General features: G+C 33.6%; 1 protein-coding gene across 1 annotated transcript; it reads right to left on the bottom strand.

The window, feature by feature from the left end:
* Positions 1–422: 422 nt before the first annotated feature.
* Positions 423–8,314, bottom strand: LOC114727401 (homeobox protein knotted-1-like 6). The gene is made up of 5 exons (XM_028914112.1): positions 7,985–8,314; positions 7,325–7,438; positions 7,055–7,190; positions 783–1,021; positions 423–675 (listed from the first exon to the last, which is right to left on the bottom strand). The coding sequence occupies exons 1-5, from the start codon at positions 8,264–8,266 to the stop codon at positions 517–519; spliced, it is 930 nt and encodes a 309-aa protein (XP_028769945.1). The 5' UTR covers positions 8,267–8,314; the 3' UTR covers positions 423–516.
* Positions 8,315–19,898: the final 11,584 nt, after the last annotated feature.

The following is a 19,898-nucleotide window of genomic DNA, read 5'->3' as shown; positions in this document are numbered from 1 at the left end:
ATATCAAAAATTTATCATTTTACATAGAATGTAATTGAAAAAAAAAAACAGAGAGAAACATTTGAATATTTTTTTTTGAAAAAAATGATGGGCAGCTGACATCCCAAACCCTAAACAGGCCCAACACACAAGGCCACAACTGGTGCCGGTGCAGCCCCCTGCAATCCTATATATTTAAGCGTACACAATTCTTGTGACGACACGGTGCGTGTGGCTTCATCATAATTTCAAACCTAGAAATCAAGAGAATCTGAAAAGATATGACCAACTCAAAATATAAGCATATACGAAGGTTGAAATCCATTCTGATTAATAGCAGCAATTGCTATTTGCAGTGCCTGATGCAGGAATATAATCATACAAGCCATTCAAAGTCAATCTAACGTCAATAGCAATTATTACGATGCCAGCTAGCAGCGGGAGCTATAATATACGCACAGCTACAAGAGAAGTAATGGACAGGAAATTCATCAGGTCGATCAGTTACAACACAGACCATATATACAAGATACGACCTCAATCACTCGTGGAAAAAGGTCCATATAGGCCATCCAAAACTGCTGCTTGCATTTCCTCCGCTGGCTTCCAGTGGCGCTTCCTCTGGTTTATAAACCAATTGTTTATCTGCTTTTGATCCAGACCCGTCCATTCAGCTAATGCAACCTTATCCGCTTCCTGGTCCATCAAGAGCCATGTTAGATTGCAGGGTAAGTACAGAATTTGTCCCCCGAACTATGATTCTTAAGAAGCTAACGTGAAGCTTGCAGGAGCAAGTTGCTTACCGTCGGGTATGGCCATTTGAAGTGAATATTCCACCATGCAAGCAATATTTGCCTCGCTTCTTTGGGTAGCTTCTCTTTCTTCTTCTTTTTGGAAAATTCATGCTTGAGACCAATAATATATCCGCTATATCTACGAAGGAGTTTATCCTTCAACTCTCGATCTTCAATGATCCTCTTAGACTCGTTTTCTTCTTTCTCTTCCCTACTGGTGTCATCATCGGATGATCCAGTACCTTCATCTATCAAACGAAAAAACAAAATTATCACAGGAGGCGATTCATGTTATAGTTCATTAAATTCCGTCACCTGTCCATATATCCATATATCTAATGCATTCAGAGGCATAGATGTCCCCACTAATGCATGGACTATTTAGCACCATAAGACAAGAAATGATACACCCACGTCTTACATACGGCAAATAATTTTGGTCTCAGTTTCCTATGAAATTTAAACAAATCACTTTGGAAATTTCGGTGATAAGAAAAGAAGCACAAAGAACAACACACAAAGAACTGAGATAATTCACGTTGCAGTACGCTGAAAAGAATCTATTCCCAAACGAAATTCTACGTGTCATGAGTTTACCTAGAGAATGGGCAGAACAGTGAGAGTAACATGGCCAGCGGCCTGGAAGCGTCGTAACCATATATTTGACTCATAAAACGTATATGTATAAATGGCAGTTTATCTTCTAATATATATGTGTGTACATATCTGTTAATGAAAGGTACAATGCAAGCACTTGCTTCATTATGCTTCTGTACTTTTTATTCTCTCAAATTCATAGATGAAAAGTATCTGTAATATAATATCCTCGACTAAAATTATAAAAATAAACAAATGTTAAAAAGTAACTACTATTACATAATGATATAATAAACATTAATTATGTATGTGTGTTAGTTTCTTGTGCAATAGGGGGGAAAAGTTGAACCAAAACGAACTGTAAAACTTGGCAAACTAGTTGGTTAAAATATACTCATTGCATGTCAAATTGTAATCAGAGAATAATAAATCAATAAATTATGCTATACAAATTTTTACTACTAATTTAACCACTAGCAAATGAATCTACTCACATATTTTTAAATGTGAAATATATTGCATATAAAATGTATAAAGAATTATTTGTAATGAAAATTAATCCTAACTACTCATGCAAAACGCGCGCGCATCTGGATATATAACAGTCGACCTAGTTTACCCTAAAATAGTCATCATAAAGTCTTGCAAAAACTGCCGAAACGGGGAAGAAAATAACAAGGTCCATGCAACATTGCAACCATATAACATAGCAAAGATCGAAGAACGGAAGGGAGCAAGAACAGTAAAAAGTAAAAAACCAGTCAGGCACATGCGAGCCAGGAAGGAGTAGCAACCCCCCATAGGGCAAGCAGGGCAGATATTTTGGGCCACAATTACAAGGATGTGACGGAACACTGCACTACAGGACGACGTGATCAGATATAATGAGCGAGGAGGAGGAGGAGGGAGAAAGTGCGGAGAAAGAGCGAACAAAAGTCTGTCGTGTCGAATCACAGTCAGGACTCAGGAGATTTGTCCGGGAAGGTAGGCCACGACGGTCAAAACCCGGCATTATTGAGCGTTCCGTCTTCTGGGTATTGTCATTTGTCGGGTTGAGTCTCCAACCCGCAACACGCCCCTGTCAACTCAAATCAGTTTCTGTACGATTTCTAAGAGCTTCCTCATTCCGATTTCCGACGATATCAAATAAATGCATCAGATTCAGATGACCCCTCGACGGGGCCCCCTGGGTGTAAGCCTGCTAGGGCTATCCCTATGAAAGCATACTCCAAAATAGTATCTTTGCCCAATACCTTGGACGAATAATTCATCCCCAGAAATTTCAATCATGTGTACGTAGAGTCGTGTGCCCCGATATCGTAATAATTACAAAACATTTTATGCATGTTATTCGTATAATTGTTGTGCACAGAAGTTTCATGCTAACAAATATAGATATATATATATATATATATTCATCTCGATCGCAGACTCAAATATTCAAGATTTCGATAAGCCACAGAAAAACTGTTCTGTGGCGCCTTAAAATTAAATATTATTGCTGATAAAAACAACTCCAACCGGATTCCTATTTACGAATAAAGGTCCCTATTTACAAATAAAAGTATAAGCAGTTTTTTAATAATGATTGAAGAAACTCAATTTATGTAAAAAGTGTTTATGATGATGATTTTAAACGAGACCTAAATCTTGGCTGTCTTTTGGTTTCACATAAATATGTTTCAAAGCTTCTTTTTTTTTAAAAAAAAAGGACCGGTCAAAAAGGGAAAAAAGAAGCTATATTTCAGAAGTAAACTGCATCGATCGATCCAAAAAGAAACAGAAACAGACTGCTTTGCCAAATTTATGGGTGACCCCACGACTTTTAAATATATGTGCTACATGGGTACGTTCTTTTTCTAGGAAAAATATGATGGACAGCTCAGGATGTCAGATGCCAGAGAAAAAGGGTTGAGCAGGGATCTGACGGTCTGAAAGCTAACTCCACGAGAAGCTGCATTGAAACGTCAAGTGCGGGAGTCCATTCTGTCAGACGATTCCCAGAATGGATCTAATAGGCCTCCACTTTTCGACGTAATAGGGATAGGAAACCCACCCCCGCTGCACAATGTGGCAATGCCCTCCCCTCAGCTACTAAATATGTTAATATATAGTGGCATGTTACCCCTATATATTAACATAGTCAATCCTAAATCATAAAGTTTTATTTATTGTTCATTATGGGACTTGTTGAAAATTTCATATTTTATAGCTGTTGATATTTTGATGATATGATTGTATGCACGCAGAAAATACGGGATGATCCTAGATGAAAGAACATCCAATATCCAGTGCCAAATAAACAGACGAGCTCGTGATGCATATTCATACGATCAGCCTGACTTTCAAACAGCAAAATGTCCAGGCCAAGAAGAAAGGAACAGCTAAATACGAAATCAATCTGAAGAAATTTTAAAATCACTAGTCCATCGTAACGCACATAAATGACTATAGCTGCATGAGAAGAACAACCCAACTGGCAGTTATATTATTAACCACATGGAGATTTCGAAGGAACTGAAATAAAATACGCGGGTACATATCTCTATTCATAGGGTTCAAGCGGGGCAAACCACAGCTAAAAGGGGGAGATAGGAAAAAAAAATTAAAAGATGTTAAATTCCACAAGACTAACTTTAAATCATGTACAAATAACCCCAAATAAACTTAAACCTCAACATCATTAAGTTTTCAAGGCTGCACAGATAACCTCCCAACAATTAATTATATACTCTCCTAAACTTCATTTTTATATACATATAAACCCTTACATCTTAGACTCTATGCAGACCCTCATATTCAAAATGTATGTGATAAGTAATGAAAATTATAAAGTTTTAAATATTAGGAGGGCTACTTATACATGACATATAAAGCTTAGGAAGTTAATATAATCTAGCCTTAAAAAAATAAAGACATACTCATAATTCTCACGTGCATGTATCTTCAGTATTACAAGCTATAGTAATTAAATGAGAATACTTTGCAATCCAATAAAAGACAGAGAGAACTGATTGTCCACTATTTTTATTCGAAACTCGAGAGCACGAGCAATGGCATGAAATCTAACCACGGAAAGTGGTACAACTGTTCCGCACGAATCTTGACGTATAATTACACATCCAGAACTATGTTATCACTCATTGCAACTTCAAAAGAAATTTTACGCGACTAACTACGCAGAATCACAATTTCACAAGTCAGGCTTGTTATTAAATTCTATTTAAACACCATCACTTCATCAGATTAACTATATGCTCGTGCCTTCGCCAAACTGTCAATTGACATAACAAACAAGTCATATTTGCGCCTCAGATTTTTTGTCCCATGACAAAAAAAATAGGGTCATTGTTTTCCCTCAGTTCCTTATCCATGACAATCCAACAATTCAGCACCAAAGATTCAAAGCAGGAAATTAACTATATCAAGCAATCACCAATAAAATTACACAGGAGGAAAAGGCCAGAGATTGTTTGCCCTCAGTATATTCAAATATATAATTATCTTCAGACTTATGATTCTTAAATCGATTATAATATCTAATTCATTGTAATAAAATTTAAGATTAATTTCTAACAGCAATGATTTAACAGAAAATCTGAAGAGAGGCATCCGGCTCTTGGGAAAAAAAGGTTTCTTCCTAATAGTCAGACCTTTAATTTTATATTCTAAAGTATAGTTGTAACCAACTTGTGATATCAGTTTTCCCCCTTTGTTCAGAAGACAAAAAAACACAAGCATGCAATCAACTGGAAAAAGCGCATAAAGTCGTTTGTAAAAGGCTACAAGGTCCGGTTTAAGTGCATCTCCGAAATGGACAATCCTGAAAGAACTCTCTTTTCCACGTTCAAATATGCTATTTTCCATCAAATACATAACCAAAATTCCCTCAATGAAGCAGCCTTATCTGGAACCGAAAGCCAAAATAGTCTATGAACAATTATATTATAAATGCAGCCTTGTACTTGTTCATTTGATCAAGTAAAGGTAATAAGGTATTGCTTAAATTATGCTGCAAAACCCGACAGAAACAAAAGCATGAGCATTACACATCGGTTATTTATGAATTATCTGGATAGCAGATAGCCTCAAAAGTCGAAGTAGTTTGATTAAACAACTATAAACTAGATTTCAATGGAAGATGTGAGATCAGTACACCCAACACGTGCAGCCACACTACTTGGAACAGCAGTCAGTGTACTTCACTCTGTCACAGATGTATATTTTATTCACATCAAAGGATTAGTTCCTATCAAGAATCTTAGTACTATCTCCGATCCTAATTATAAGAACCGATTAGCTAATTTAAAGAGACTAAAAAAAATAAGTTGATTTAGTTATTTGTCATAAATAGATGTTATCTTTTCTAAAATATCCTTACTAATCAAGTGTATTGACTAAAACTATCATTGTTAGAAAGGCTACTTTAAAAAAAAAATATAAATATGAGAGACAAAATATATTGGAGTCTTATATTTAGAATCAAAATAAAAATCAAACAAAGTCTTATATTAAGAAGAAGAGGAAGTATATGTCGACAAACAAGATCAAAGATGGAGCTTCTGGGCTCATCAATTCAACGTTTATTTTTATTTTTTTAAAAATGTTGAAGGCTAACTGTTGCATCTGAATGTTTTTAAAATAAAAGTGAACAACTCTCCACGTCAATGACTTCATTCCAGACATGTAAAGGTTAAAAAACTAATCTAAACGAAACCCCTCATGCACTTTATAAAATCCACATTCATATTATTATGTCTAGAAGGCTTCGTTATCTAGTCTGATAAACGACAGTAATAATCAATAATCCATAACTAAATATATGAAAATTATTGACCTTCGTTGGGAGTGGATCGATCAATAGAATTAAAAATGACTCTATATATGTAAAATGTCTTCTACAACCTGGAATTAATGTCTTCTCTCACATGATGTCAGTTCTCTAAAACAATACCCCTACCGAACTCAAAGGTCAATATACTTTCAATATAATAGTAATTCAGATTTAATTAGTCAAAGGATATTTTAAAAAATTAAAAATTAAAAAAAAAGTTGATGAATGCCTAGTTTTTCATGTGATGGCTGCTATTTATAGTGCATCATTCACCATCTGTGGTAACCATAGCGTCAAAAGAAGAATCACTGAACAATGAATAAAGCTACGACTTACAAAATGACGCACAGATTGTGAGGCAAAAAAATATGACACAGTACAGGTTTCTTCTCATTGGACTAGAGCTTCTATATGGTTTCTGCCGTATTCAGAAATTTGTAGCCTTTCCGGAGATTTCATGGACCATGCACACATAACAAATGTATGTATGCCATGCACACATCTGATGAAGACTACTCCTCGCTCAGCAAAGTACAGAATCCACTGTCCTCAAGATAGTGCAGAAAGACTGATCAAAACGTCAAGGAAGTAAGACCAGCAAAACATGCGGACTTTAATTTCGCATTATTTTATTATTTTATGAAAGCTTTCCGCATAACTTTATGAATGCTTCTGAACCGAGAACTCTGAAATCTAAACCTAAACTAACAATTTCTAATTAAGCTATCATTTCGATCTCAGAAATCAGATAAAACAGGAGTAGTTTTCCAGGGGCATCGGATGTATAAATGAAAATCACCAAACACTAACTAGCAAGCAAGAGAAGAGGCTATGGAGCAGAGAGAAAAACCAGAATTGCAGTTCCGGGGAGGGCCGTTGCAGAGAGAGTTAAGCTGCATTTCCATGTCGTTAAGAAACGCGGTTGCTTCATCAAAAGGCTTCGAGAGATCCGATTTGTGCTTCACCAATAAATCGCAATACGTTTCCTTCAAATTAACCAAAGAAAATCACCATTTGAAAGAAAGACGAGTGAAAGAAAAAAAAATAAAAACTGAAAGACTACTATTAGGGTTTGAAACTCTTGAATTCTAAATAAGCGTGAGTATTCCGAGAAAGAGACCATGAATTCATCCAGCTCGGGGTCGGCACCCAAGTAAGTAGATCTCTGACATAGATCGCCATTCTCTAGTCCGAGTTCGTCGAACAGTTTTACCATCTCCGGCGGTGCTCCAACCTGGAATTAAGATTTAAGAGAGCAAACGTAGAAAGAAAAATTAACTTGAAATGGACCTGAAATCAATCAAAACAAAACTAAATACGAAAAGAACTTTTCATCTCAGCTCTGTCAACCCAAACAAACAACGCGATGACCTTATCAAAACACAGCTTTCAGATTACGCGCAGATGACAATACCAGAAGGCGCGGGAAAATTAGGTGTGGAAATTTTAAAAATGCAAGAATTAAGGAGTTTCAGCGTAAAACAAAATAAAACTCATAGCCGAAAACCACAACAAAACGGAATGAAGCAACCGATTCCGGAAACAACGCTTCAGCTTCACAAAATGTGCTTCGGTTACAAACTTACAATGACAAACGGGAAAACAACAGGATACAAATGACATTCTTCTCTTTGCTTTTCAAATCAGAAACATCACAAACACTTCATAACTTCGACATATTTCGCGTTTTCAAGGGAAACGGTCAAGGTTTGAAAAGAGCGAGAAAAACAGCGAAAATCGGCTGGAAAAAAAAAACTGTTCTTATTCACGTGACTTGAACCTTTTGGCAATCGATGTAAGCATCCAGAAGTTTAGGATACAAAGGATGGCAAAAGATTTTAGCGCGAAGTTTTTTAGAATCCTGCTCGTCCTCGTCCAATCGGGCTTCCACTCTCTGAACCTTCACCATCAGTGACGACGGAGCATCTACCGCCGATGAAGAAGAAATGGACTGTGCTAATTGCTCCGGTCCAATTGAGGATGCCCAGCTTACAGGAGCCACGTAGTGAGACTGTGACGTGAATTCCTCCTGGAAACCGGTTGGTTGCAATGATGGAACCATTGGTGACTGCTCAGGATAACCGGTGGTAAAGTCGAAGTCAAACGGATTCTCCATTTTCTATGTCCGATACAAGAAATTCAAGTTCATGGAGAATTGTGCGATAAGCCAAAGAGCAAAGCGGTGGAAAGAGAAGACAGTAATGCTACCAGTCTCACGCTTTTCCGCGCAAAAGACGACTTCGCCAAGTGCTGTGCAAATCATTCAAGAGGCAATGACATAAACTTTGTGAATATGTGTTAAAAAATATTCCTCCACTCCGGTTTATAATATAAATTCTTTTTATAAAATTTAAGATATTCTCATCTATCTATAATAATGTTTTTTTAATTTTGAGTGAAATATACCAACGAATTTTTTATTTTATTTAAATTATAAAAACCTCTCATCTATTTTAAATATATACAAATCCTTTTTAAAATTAAAATATATGTTACACAAAACTTCTTTATATATTTAAGGTTTCATTTTCATTCATTTAACTGTAAGTTGAAAATTAAATTTGACTTTTAAAATTTTGTTGTAATCAAAATACTCCTCCTTAATATAAAAATTATTTAAATATTTATATATGCAAAAAAAATAATTTTTGATGCTATGAAAAAATATTTTTAATACATATAGTTTCAAAATTTTTGAAATGTAATAAAATTTGTTAATTTTGATTATATTATAAAATCTTATAATTTTAATTCTTCGTCACGTATAATGAAACTTGTTTATTCAGGTCTCTTTAAATAACTAAAAAATAAAATGAATACATATTTTTACCATATAATATAAGTTATCTAAGTTTGAGATATTATAAAAATAATTTTAAATTTTTTAAACAAAAATTTTGTTGGAAACATGTATAACTTATTTAGTCAATTATATATTTACTTAAAGAATTAGTTAAATTTCCATTCAAAGTTTTTATGTCTACATTAACTAAATTATTTAATTTTCTATCCCAGTATGATAAAAACATTAAACAAATAACTATTTTCAATAAAATAAAAAAAATAAAATTAAGGAAAAGCAAAAATCTTTTAATTCTTCAAAACTTCTAGCTAAAATTTGAGAATTTAGTATCATGAAGAGTAAATTAGTATATATAAAGTATTTTAATTAAAAAAAAATATCTTTTTATAATATTCTTAACGAAGTTAATGATTTGGATTTAAGTGTATGTTTCAAACAATTTGGACTTAAAGTATTTTACTCTAAAATTTTTAATAAACAACTAGCCTTAACTATTTTTTTAATTTAAAAAATAATTAGTAAAATCTTATGAAAAAGACCGAAAATAGTACTTCTTTAGTCCTTAAGGACATAATTAACTAATTTGAATAGATTAAAAATATTAATTAGATTAGTTAATATAATGCATTATTTTTAAAATATCCTAACTATCTTTCTTAATTCATTTTGTTCCTCTCTTACTTAGTTATTATTGGAGAAATATTAATGAGGTTATTTCAAAAAAAATTAATAAATATATAAAATAAGTCATACGTATAAAATCAATATTAACTCCTTAATTAAGTTCCACGTTGAGAACTCGAGAGGAGTAATTGTCAATTTTTCCCACGTCATGAGCTAAATGTCTAGACTAGCTTTCTTTACGTTTAACTTTTTTTTTTGGGGGGGTAATTTCTGATATCCAACATCTTTGACAACTGACTAATTTGGATAGTAAGAATGTGAGCTCACTATAAAAGGTGCATCGCCCCCACTAAGTTATAATAGATTGTAAATATTATGACTCGGATCGCTCTAATTAAACTTTATAAAAAAAAAAAAAGAGTTCACATTCTAGTTTAAATTAATTGAATTGGAGAAAGTAATTTATAATGCTTATATATATTGATATTATATATATAATAATATTTTTTTTCTTTGTCATATAAGGATAGTTTGAACACTAATTTTTGCCCACGCCATATCTCATCTTTATTGCTAAACTAGCTAGTCTCGATTGCATTTTTATAATACTGCTAATATAAATTTTATAAATGTGTTGTTATAAGCTGGCAAAAAAATAAATGTGTTATTATAAGAACAACACTATATATATAAGCAATAAAGAGTGTAACTCGTGTCAAGGTGAGCAGTGACTCAGAATCTAGTTTCATACTAACGTGTCTCATTATCAGACAAACAAAATAATGCATTTATTTTTCTATATTACATCTCTTCCTTTGTGAAAAAATACAAGTTGGTGTGAGCTAAGTGAAAAGTTACGTTCATTATAGATAGATATTGATGGATAGAGGCACAAACAAGAATATAGATTCGTATTTACTGAGAGGGAGGGAGGTCTTTTAATCCGGTTTTTCCCCGAAGGCCTTCTAAACCAATTCACATGCACCTGAAGTAGCAAATCGGTGCAAAAGTGGAGAATGGCTACAAAGGTTTATTGTCCAATGAAATCTTTGTTTTATTTATGTCCTTAAAAAAATACGAGTGTTTTTTTTTTTTTAATTCTTGTTAGCTGCTAGTGCTATGTAATGATATGAGAAGTATGTATCCTTGATCAACCTCCACTTATTAGGTGAGAGGAGGCGGTTGATGAGAGAAGACAATTTTTTTGGTGAATCTATGATGTTCAGTCTTTTATTAAAAAAAATGGTACGAGAAGTATCATGAGCCACGGGGGAAGGAAACAAAGAAAAGAAAGAGGCAGCCAGAGGGGATCATTTCGACATGCTTTATTTCGTACGAAGTTGTTCACAGAGAAAAAGGAAATTGCCGTGAGATAAAACAGCTTTTTGAACCTAATGTTATAAACAATGGACAGAATTATCAAAATATCAGGCTCTGCGAATTATTTTTTCCACAAATGCCACTAAAAGGGTTTTTGTTAACCCTCACAAACATTTTAAAAAAAGTGATTTCATGAAGTTGAGATAAAATTTTTCTTATATATTTATATTGAATTTTTTAAAATCATCTTAAAAAACCAATCTGAACACAGCAAATCTAATTCACAATTCGTTCCCTACAGATGCCATTTTACGCATCATGCATGGGAGATGGTTTTGAATTTAGATATTGATATCGTGTGATGTTACAGTAGCTGGTAAGACGTCGATTGATATGGATGACCCAAAAAAAGGACGTTGATTGATATGTACGTTCAAAGAGTTATTTAATAAAGCAGACATTAAAAAACAAAGGAAAATTGAAGTGAATTTATAAAACACATTCAAAATGTATATACAACTTTGAATATAATTTTTATTAACTAAAATATATTTTTAGGTTTTTAACTGTACATAAATTTTAATTTGGTCTTTAAATTTTGAAAATTTTATTTGTCATTCTTTTATTCTAAAGTCGTTAACAAAAAAATAATTTTATTGAAATCTTGAATATTAACAAAAAAAATTAAATGTTAATATATTAAGTTTAATTTTTAAAACAACTGTAACTATTATAAAAATTATCAATTAAAAATAATAATTTTAAAATTAAATAACTAAAAATATATTTTTTAAACTTTAGATATCAAATAAAATGACAAAATGTATACTTGAGTGATTTTTATTTCATATAGATGTATGCTCTTTAAAAAACATGTTTATCTTTTTTTTCCATTGTGAGATACTTGCCGCGACCGCCAAAATCAACCGCCACTGCAGCAACGATCATCCCCCTTGACGGCTACTGCGAAACCAAAAAATATACTCAGCTCAGAAAATAAAATTCAAAACCAAAGAGCTCATATATATATACACTCACACACACACCAACTGGGGTTGGTCTAAGTGGTAAGCAGCTTAGTACTGCTTAAATGAGGTGTTGAGTTCAAGTCTCAGTATATGCAGAATTTTAGTAAAATATAATCACGTGTATTCTATCCATTGCAAATAATTAATCTCTTTACGAATACATGGTAGATGGTAGACGGCTCCCAATTAGATTTACTATAAATACAATAACTTAAAATCGAAGTCCTTTGAATTGATAGTTTGTTATTAACTTTAGTAATGTGCGAGGATTAAATATATATTTTTAGCACAAAAAAGGTTAATACATAAAAACAAAACAACACTTAAAATCATCTTTATAGTTTCCAACAAATAAAAAATTCCCCCGATGATCAATCTTCAGGTGGGAGTTTGTAGGGAAAAAGAGATATTGAGTGGGGCAAGAAGGAACCAAGATGAGAGCATTAAAAGGGTTAATGCATGTTCAAGTTTAAATATTTAATGATTCACTTTAGTTCTGGGACGTGATCTGAGGAAATCAATAAATATTTTATAAGGATGCAGATATATTTGCATTACAAGAGACTTTTTGTCGAATTGGAATAAATATAAATGTGGTAAACACTTGGGATGTTGGAGAAAAAGCAAGGGGATTAAATAAATGAGACTGCCGAATCATTGTTCAGATACGTGATTAAAACATAAACAAGTCACTTTCAATGAGTAAAACAGATTCTCCACGAGTTTATGTCTCTGGAGATCATGTGGATTCTTTCACGCCCACAAAAGGTGGCCCATTATTCCACAATGAACAATGATATCGTCCTTTCTTTTCTTTCTCTTTCCCTACTTGTGCTCAGATTGAGTTTGCATGACTCAACTCATACATATTTAAATTTAAGTGAAAGAATATATATATATATATATATATAGGATGTATCCTGCTAACGTACGCTTTATAGTTTAGTAGCTTCAATTTATATTTGATTTTGGTTTAGCAAGCTAATGCTTGCAGTGCCGATTTAAACTCGTGAGAAGCACAATATCGTAAGGCACCCTTTGTGTCACTGTATCACAAAAGTGCTAGCTTATCTTCAATTTATATGACTATAGGATACTGTTTGGTATGAATTATTGAAAATGAGATATTGAGATTGAAATTAAGAAAATAGTGTTTAGCATGAAAGATTGTTTATTATATGAGATTAGACAAACCCATACATATGAAATTGATAGATACCATGGGAGAAGTGATATTTCCCAATTCTACTTCTATAGACTTACTTAATCTTATGTAACAAGTAATTATTTATGCTAAAGAACTTTTTAATGAATTTTTTCAATCATAATTCTAATTCTCATATCTCATTTTCAATGTTTCATACTAAACAGGACCCAACAATTTAATGTATTTAATGAAATAAAGATTTGCCAACAGATCTCCGGCTAAAGAAGAAGAACTAATTCCTCAAAGCAACAGGAATCTCTCTCTCTCTCTCTCGCCATTTAAAGGGTTGGGTACTAATGTGTTTAAAATTATAAACGGAACTCTTGCTTTCTAGAAAGATTTCATGCTATTAAGTTACCCCTTCTCGGACAAATTCATAACTGAGCTTTCAAAACATACACAATATTTCTCTGCCAAAATATCAAGAATATTCGATCCCTTGACCGAAAAATAATTTTAGACTGTCTTGGGAAAAAAAAAAATTGCTGGCCCTAAGCCGAGTGCTCGATTAAAGTTTTTTCCTTTCCTTAATTGACCTGTACAATTTAGATGTTGTCCAGAATCTGTCCATTTGTGCATAGCTTGATTTGTGTGTTGGAGCACATATACAATTAGGAAGATTATCTATAATTAAATACACAGGTTTTTCAAATTTTATCTAGGAAAAATTCTAACTAAACTTGATTGAAATATCAGAATTTCTAGACTCTTAATGAATTTCTTTTTAAGCCAAAAAAACCAATTAGGAATTTTAAAATTTTGTTTTTTGTTTTTTTGTTTGGTAAGCACAGCTATCTTTCTATTGAAAGCAATATTGTTTAAGACACTATCGGGTATCAGGTATGAACACCTCTTCAGATTTAATGTCCGATAATGTCTCAAATAGGATTTTCACATTATTTCTCATTTTCTTAAAGCCATCTCAGATTGGCCGCTAGGGCTCAGGATGCAATTTGTCGTAGTGGTGTTTATTATTATTATTATTTTTTAAAAAGGGATCTCACCTTGCTAATGTTGTTTGTCGGGCTGCATCTCATTGCGAAAGACTCACTTTGTGCAATTTGGGTCTTGCGAACAAACCCAAGTCCAAAAGAAAAGCCGAAGCCTTTGCAAGAATGAAAATTTGTCAAAGCTAACCCAAATCGTGTTTGAAAAAAAGAAGAAGAAGAAGAAGAAGCCAATTCGAGGACAGCTTTTCGCGTATTGAGATGCATCAAATTACTTATATTTATTATATCAAAATTTTCATTTACGTCACCGTGTCTTATTTTTGAGTTATTAACATTTAATTATAGATTTACATGAATAAAAAAAAAGATATATGGCATAATAGATATAAGAAACTTATTAATCTTAAAATTGATCTCAAGTTCTCCAATCACAAATGGCTACATGTCCTTTTATGTTTCATGTCACCATTAAATATTAATGTTTCAAAAATAGGATTAGAGAACTTGTAATTGATATGAATAATAGTAGATATTTTCTTTGATATAATAAATCAGGAAAATCATTTTTTTAAATAAAAGGGTTAATACAAATTTTGGTCATTAAAGTTTGCTTTTATTTTGGTTTTGATCTATCAAGTTTCAAATCATAAGTTTTGGTCCTACAAGTTTATTTTTATTTATAACATTGGTTCTCATAATCCAATAAAAACTAAGACCATGTTGCCCCTTAAAAGAACAAAACCTATAATTTGAAACTTAAAAAATCAAAATCAAAATGAGAATAAACTTAAAGGACATCATCATGTCGGCTGTTGGGACTTAGCATGCAATATGCCATAGTGGTGTTTAAACTTACTGGCATTGTAAAGAAATTGAAACTGCAAGACTCAAGAAAGACACTGACCCCATATAGAAATCTCTCCCTCTCTCTCTCTCTCTGCTTTCGTGCATTGAGTCCTTGCTGCCTATTGCGGCGAAACATTATGAGAGCGCCTCCTTCGCTCCCCACTGCAGCGGAGGTATAATACGTCCCATATCACCACATCCAGTGGGGTATGGGTGGTGAGTGACGGTAACAGCGATGAAGGAGCAACTTGATGTGGTGCTCACCTGCAAGGCTGAAAGAACACCAAACACAACAGACGCCTACAATACCAAAAAAGTTAAGAGACAAAAGCGAAGATGACACAAAAATAGATACTGAAGATAACGTAGTGTTCGAAAAGAAAGAAGATGCCGTAAAAGAAGTCCAGAGACAACTTTTTGCTAATAAAGATCATAATGACTTGTGGAAAAGCTTAGAACACCATACAAATATGGAAAAGGATCAGTAGTAAGGTGGCACCCATCACCCACCAGGTACAACAGGGGTTTTCTTCAAAGACAAACTCCTCAGCTCTGATCGATACAATAATACAGGATATGGTGATGAAGATGCAGACCTTTTAATAGACAGAGATGATGTTATGATTACAATGGAAGGGCTTATCCCTTCCATATCCTTCTCTCAACGCATCAAGGAATATATGAACCGATGCATGCAATATGCGGTGGTCGTCAAAATCCTAGGGAGATACGTCAAGTAGGATGTGCTTTATACCAAGATCCTTAACTTGTGGAAACCTGCTGGTTTCTTTAACCTCATGGAGCTCGAAGGAGGTTGCTATATGGTTAAGCTCTCGAGTGAACTAGACTACCAAAATGCCTTACTAGGGGGGCCATGGGTGGTACAAGGGCATTATCTTACTGTTCATCCCTAGGATCCCTCTTTCTCACCCATTCATCTGGAAATTAAGCAAGTCTTTGGTTGGGTGCGCCTTCCTGGCCTCCCATATCACTACTACCATAAGAGTGTGCTAAGAGCTATAGACAATATTATTGGGCAAGTCTTGAAAATTGATTATAATACCGAAGGAGGGGAAAAAGCAAGGTTTGTAAGGTCGATAGTGAAGATTGATCTTACTAAACCTTTGGTCTCCATGATTAAACTAGATGGACTTACCCAGTTCACCGAATACGAAGGTCTACCCACAATCTGCTACCATTGTGGCTATTATGGGCATCTAGCAGATGCTTGCTGTGACAACCGCTCTTTCAAAATCATTTTAGATTAAATCCAACAATTTATCTGAATGATTAACCATGATAGAAAAGAAGAAATCTTAAAATTTTAAAATCGCTATCATGATTAAAAGAAATAAACTTATATTACGAGCCACATCAATCGTTCACTTGGGCCTTGGACTTTCAAAGTCCAGAAATATCATTCAACCGTTAGCCCAAACCAAACTTACACTTTCAAACACACGAACTGATAAAACATTTTAACATAAGTCATAGAGCCCATTAGTCAAAAGTCAACACTATCAAATGAGTGTAATACGCAAAGTCTAAAATGTCTCGGGCCTCCTCACGGCCCTATCATACCAGATAGTAGTAATTAAAAGTATTATTTTACATTATGATAGTAGATGAGCCCTATGTGGCAATATATAACAAGTCAACACATAGAACAAAAGCAGGGAGGCTATACAAGCTATAACAGCACACTATGCCTCCGGAGCCTTCCCTGATGGGCCACCACCTGAACTATCGCCTGAAAATGTTAAACCACGGGGTGAGACAAATGCCTCAGTAACCAACTTTCCAACTCATCATACATACTAACACGTGCTCGTGAGGTGTCAAGTGGGACAGTTATAAATTCTCGAGAACTATAGATATATCCATATACATATAATTTCAATCATCCAGACCCTCACTATGGGGGGCCAACACACAAGCCACATAAGTCTATCCCTCACTCTGGGGGATCAATCAAACATATGGGCCTATCCCTCACTCTGGGGGACGAATAAGAAGCCACAAAGGCCTATCCCTCACTATGGGGGACGAAAGAAGAAGCCAACCAATGTGCACCAATGGTGGCCTTACCGCGTGGTAGGATAGGACTCAATCCAAAATCCAAATAACAACCAACCATTCACAATATGATGAAAAATGTCTCAATCTTTTCTCAGTATAATCCATAAGATATAAATTATATATCTTTTCCAAACTTCTCAATCACAATTCCAAAAATCCCACAAAACAATTTTTATAGCTCAAAAGATATAACATATCTACTCAAGTTCCAAATATCAAATATTATTCTAAAAATAGCAAAATACTCACAAACAACATATTAGCACATATAACAAGTGGAAAGTGGTTACCTCTCGCCAAAGCAATACTTAGGATTACCACAAGGTCAATCATTTGCTCAACCAATAATTAATCTACACAATTAATATAACCACATATTAATATAAATTAATTAATTAAACTTCTCTATATTATTTAAATTTCTAACAACCCTAAATTATTTATTTACCACCTCCAAATTATTTATCTTAATAAAAAGGATTTTCAACAATTTCCAAATATAAAATTATTATGTTATAAATTCTAAAAACTCTCTTTTTAAGTTTAAAAATTCAAAATCAAACTCTCAAAAATTTAATAATACTTCAAATATTTATAACTAAATAATCTAATTAAAACTTTAATGGTACAACTACCATATATATATTTTTTCATAAATAATAGACTTTTTAGCTACAATAATTATTTTAAAACCTCCAGTCACCCAATAAATAAAACTAAACCGATTAAAATCTTAATAATATATCAAACAATCCAAATAAATTATTTAACTTAAATTTAATCGGTAAAAATATGGTATATCTCATACATAACAGATTTTCCACTAAATAAATTAATTTAAATACTAAAACTAGCAAATAGAGAAATCTAAACTGATTAAAATTAACAACTCATTTACTTCTAAATTTCTATGGTCATCTTTTGTCAAAACTCAATACTTATATTATATATAAGTCTCAAAATTCTCTCTAATCACTATGATAATACTACTATTAGGAAGCATAAAATATATATGAAATATTTATGAAGAAAGTTTGATGAAAAGAGATAATTTCATGTACCTAAAATATCTTCAAAGCTTGCCCTCTGCTTCACCGGTATGTTTCTCTCGCTCACACACACTTCCTCTCTCTCTCTCTCTCTCGCTCCTTCTTGCGCCTGTCGTGGGGGGGGAATGGATTGTGGGGGGGTATTTAACACCCCCACACAATTATTGGGGGAGGGGAATTTCAACCCCAACCCCCACGTTTTTCCACCGCCCCCTCTCAATTTTCCACCCCCTCTCCAACTTTCCACCGAAATATCGGTGGAAAGTTGGACTTTTGTTTTTTTTAAAAATATAATAAAATATTATTATATTATATTATATTATATTATATTATATTATTTTTCAATTACTTTTTTTTTGAATTTTTTTTTAAAGGATATTACACTTGCCTAAGGAAAGCATAGCACCATAATGTAAAGGCGGGTTCTACAAGCATAGTAGAGAATGTCCAGGTGAGAACTGAACAGAACATTCCTTAGGTAGCGGCCAAAGCACATGAACTAAGAGAGTGTGAAGAGTAGCTCTTTGGGGAGTGGATGAAAGTACCATCTATGCAATGGTGTGGAAAAGGTACGAAGAAGAAGCAGGGGAACTCTAGCCACAATGGTGATAAGAGAGGGAACAAATATGATATCCTAGCCTTCTCAGAGAACACAAAGTAGCATCAAGAAAGTAACCCTACAACAGGAGACCTCGTTGATAGAGCAACCGTTTATCCCTCTAACAACAATACGGATGTGCAAAGGAAAGTAAGGGAAGGCAAGTCAAAAGAAACAAAATCTGTCATGGGCACGAGCCTAAGAAGATTTATCAAAGGAAAATGGAAAAGGAGACCATCTTTTATTCACCCGCCTATAGGGAGACCCGAATCCCCACGACCCTAGATGAGGCCACACATATGGTTGTGACAGTTGAAGATGTTAGAAAATCTTTAAAGCTAGTTGACAAAGCCACTAGCTTGAGCAATGGGCCTACATTAATGCAGCCAAACCCAATCCAAGAAATGGAAAAGAGAATAAGCTGCCAAAGCCCCTTGATAAAAGCCCAATAAACCTCAGTTCAAGTTACAGTCAAATGTCAAAATAAAAAACGTTCGGCCCAAAAACAAAGATGATATCGATACACCCTCTGAGGAGATTACGAAGGCACTTGTAGAGGCATTTGGTGCTTGCCTCACTTCTGACAAAGAACTTACCTTCATTGAAGCTGTAGAAGCAGGGTTTGACAATGAAACAGCCTCAAAGAGGTCCGAGATGGAACACTAATCTCCCTTTAGATGAATAAATCAATCTTTGTTTGAAATTACCAAGGATCAGCCTCCAACAGTTTTCATAGAGTTTTAAAATCCCTCCTTTGGGTTTATACACATAACATTATTGCTTTGGTTAAGCCAAGAATCTCGGGAGTTAAAGCATATAGAGTGATCAAAAAAATTGGCTACCCACATTCTATAACATTCTAATTTATTTTAAAATTTTAAGTCATATTTTTAATTAATTAATAGTAATTAGAATTATGTTACTATTTGAGTAAGGAGTTTATACAGAATAAAATTTATTCTTAATGACTTAATTACAAACGATATAATTTTAGGAGGAAAAGGAAATAAATCAAGTTATGTTGAGGAAAAAAATATTATTATTGTAAAAAAGAAATATTATTAAATTAAAATAAATAATTAAATAAAATATATATTATAAAATAATAAAAGTGGGTGGCACATAGCCACCCACTGTTATTGGAGAGGGCAGGGAGTAATTCCGTTTCCTGTGACCCTCTCATCATTTGT

The sequence above is a fragment of the Neltuma alba genome, unplaced genomic scaffold, assembly GCF_004799145.2.
Source record: "Neltuma alba isolate B1F8T4 unplaced genomic scaffold, ASM479914v2 tig00012469_pilon, whole genome shotgun sequence".
Lineage (NCBI taxonomy): Eukaryota > Viridiplantae > Streptophyta > Magnoliopsida > Fabales > Fabaceae > Neltuma > Neltuma alba.
Note: the sequence above shows the minus strand (reverse complement) of the source record. Positions and strands in the feature narration are given on the sequence as shown.

What these genes read in the sequence shown, in the direction of transcription:
- LOC114727401 (XM_028914112.1), bottom strand. Translation starts at nt 8,266, where the DNA reads ATGGTTCCATCATTGCAACCAACCGGTTTCCAGGAGGAATTCACGTCA. An exon ending in CCGAGCTGGATGAATTCATG is followed by an intron (nt 7,191 to 7,324) that starts GTCTCTTTCTCG and finishes GTTAATTTGAAG; the next exon opens with GAAACGTATTGCGATTTATT. An exon ending in TCCCCGGAACTGCAATTCTG is followed by an intron (nt 1,022 to 7,054) that starts GTTTTTCTCTCT and finishes TTCGTTTGATAG; the next exon opens with ATGAAGGTACTGGATCATCC.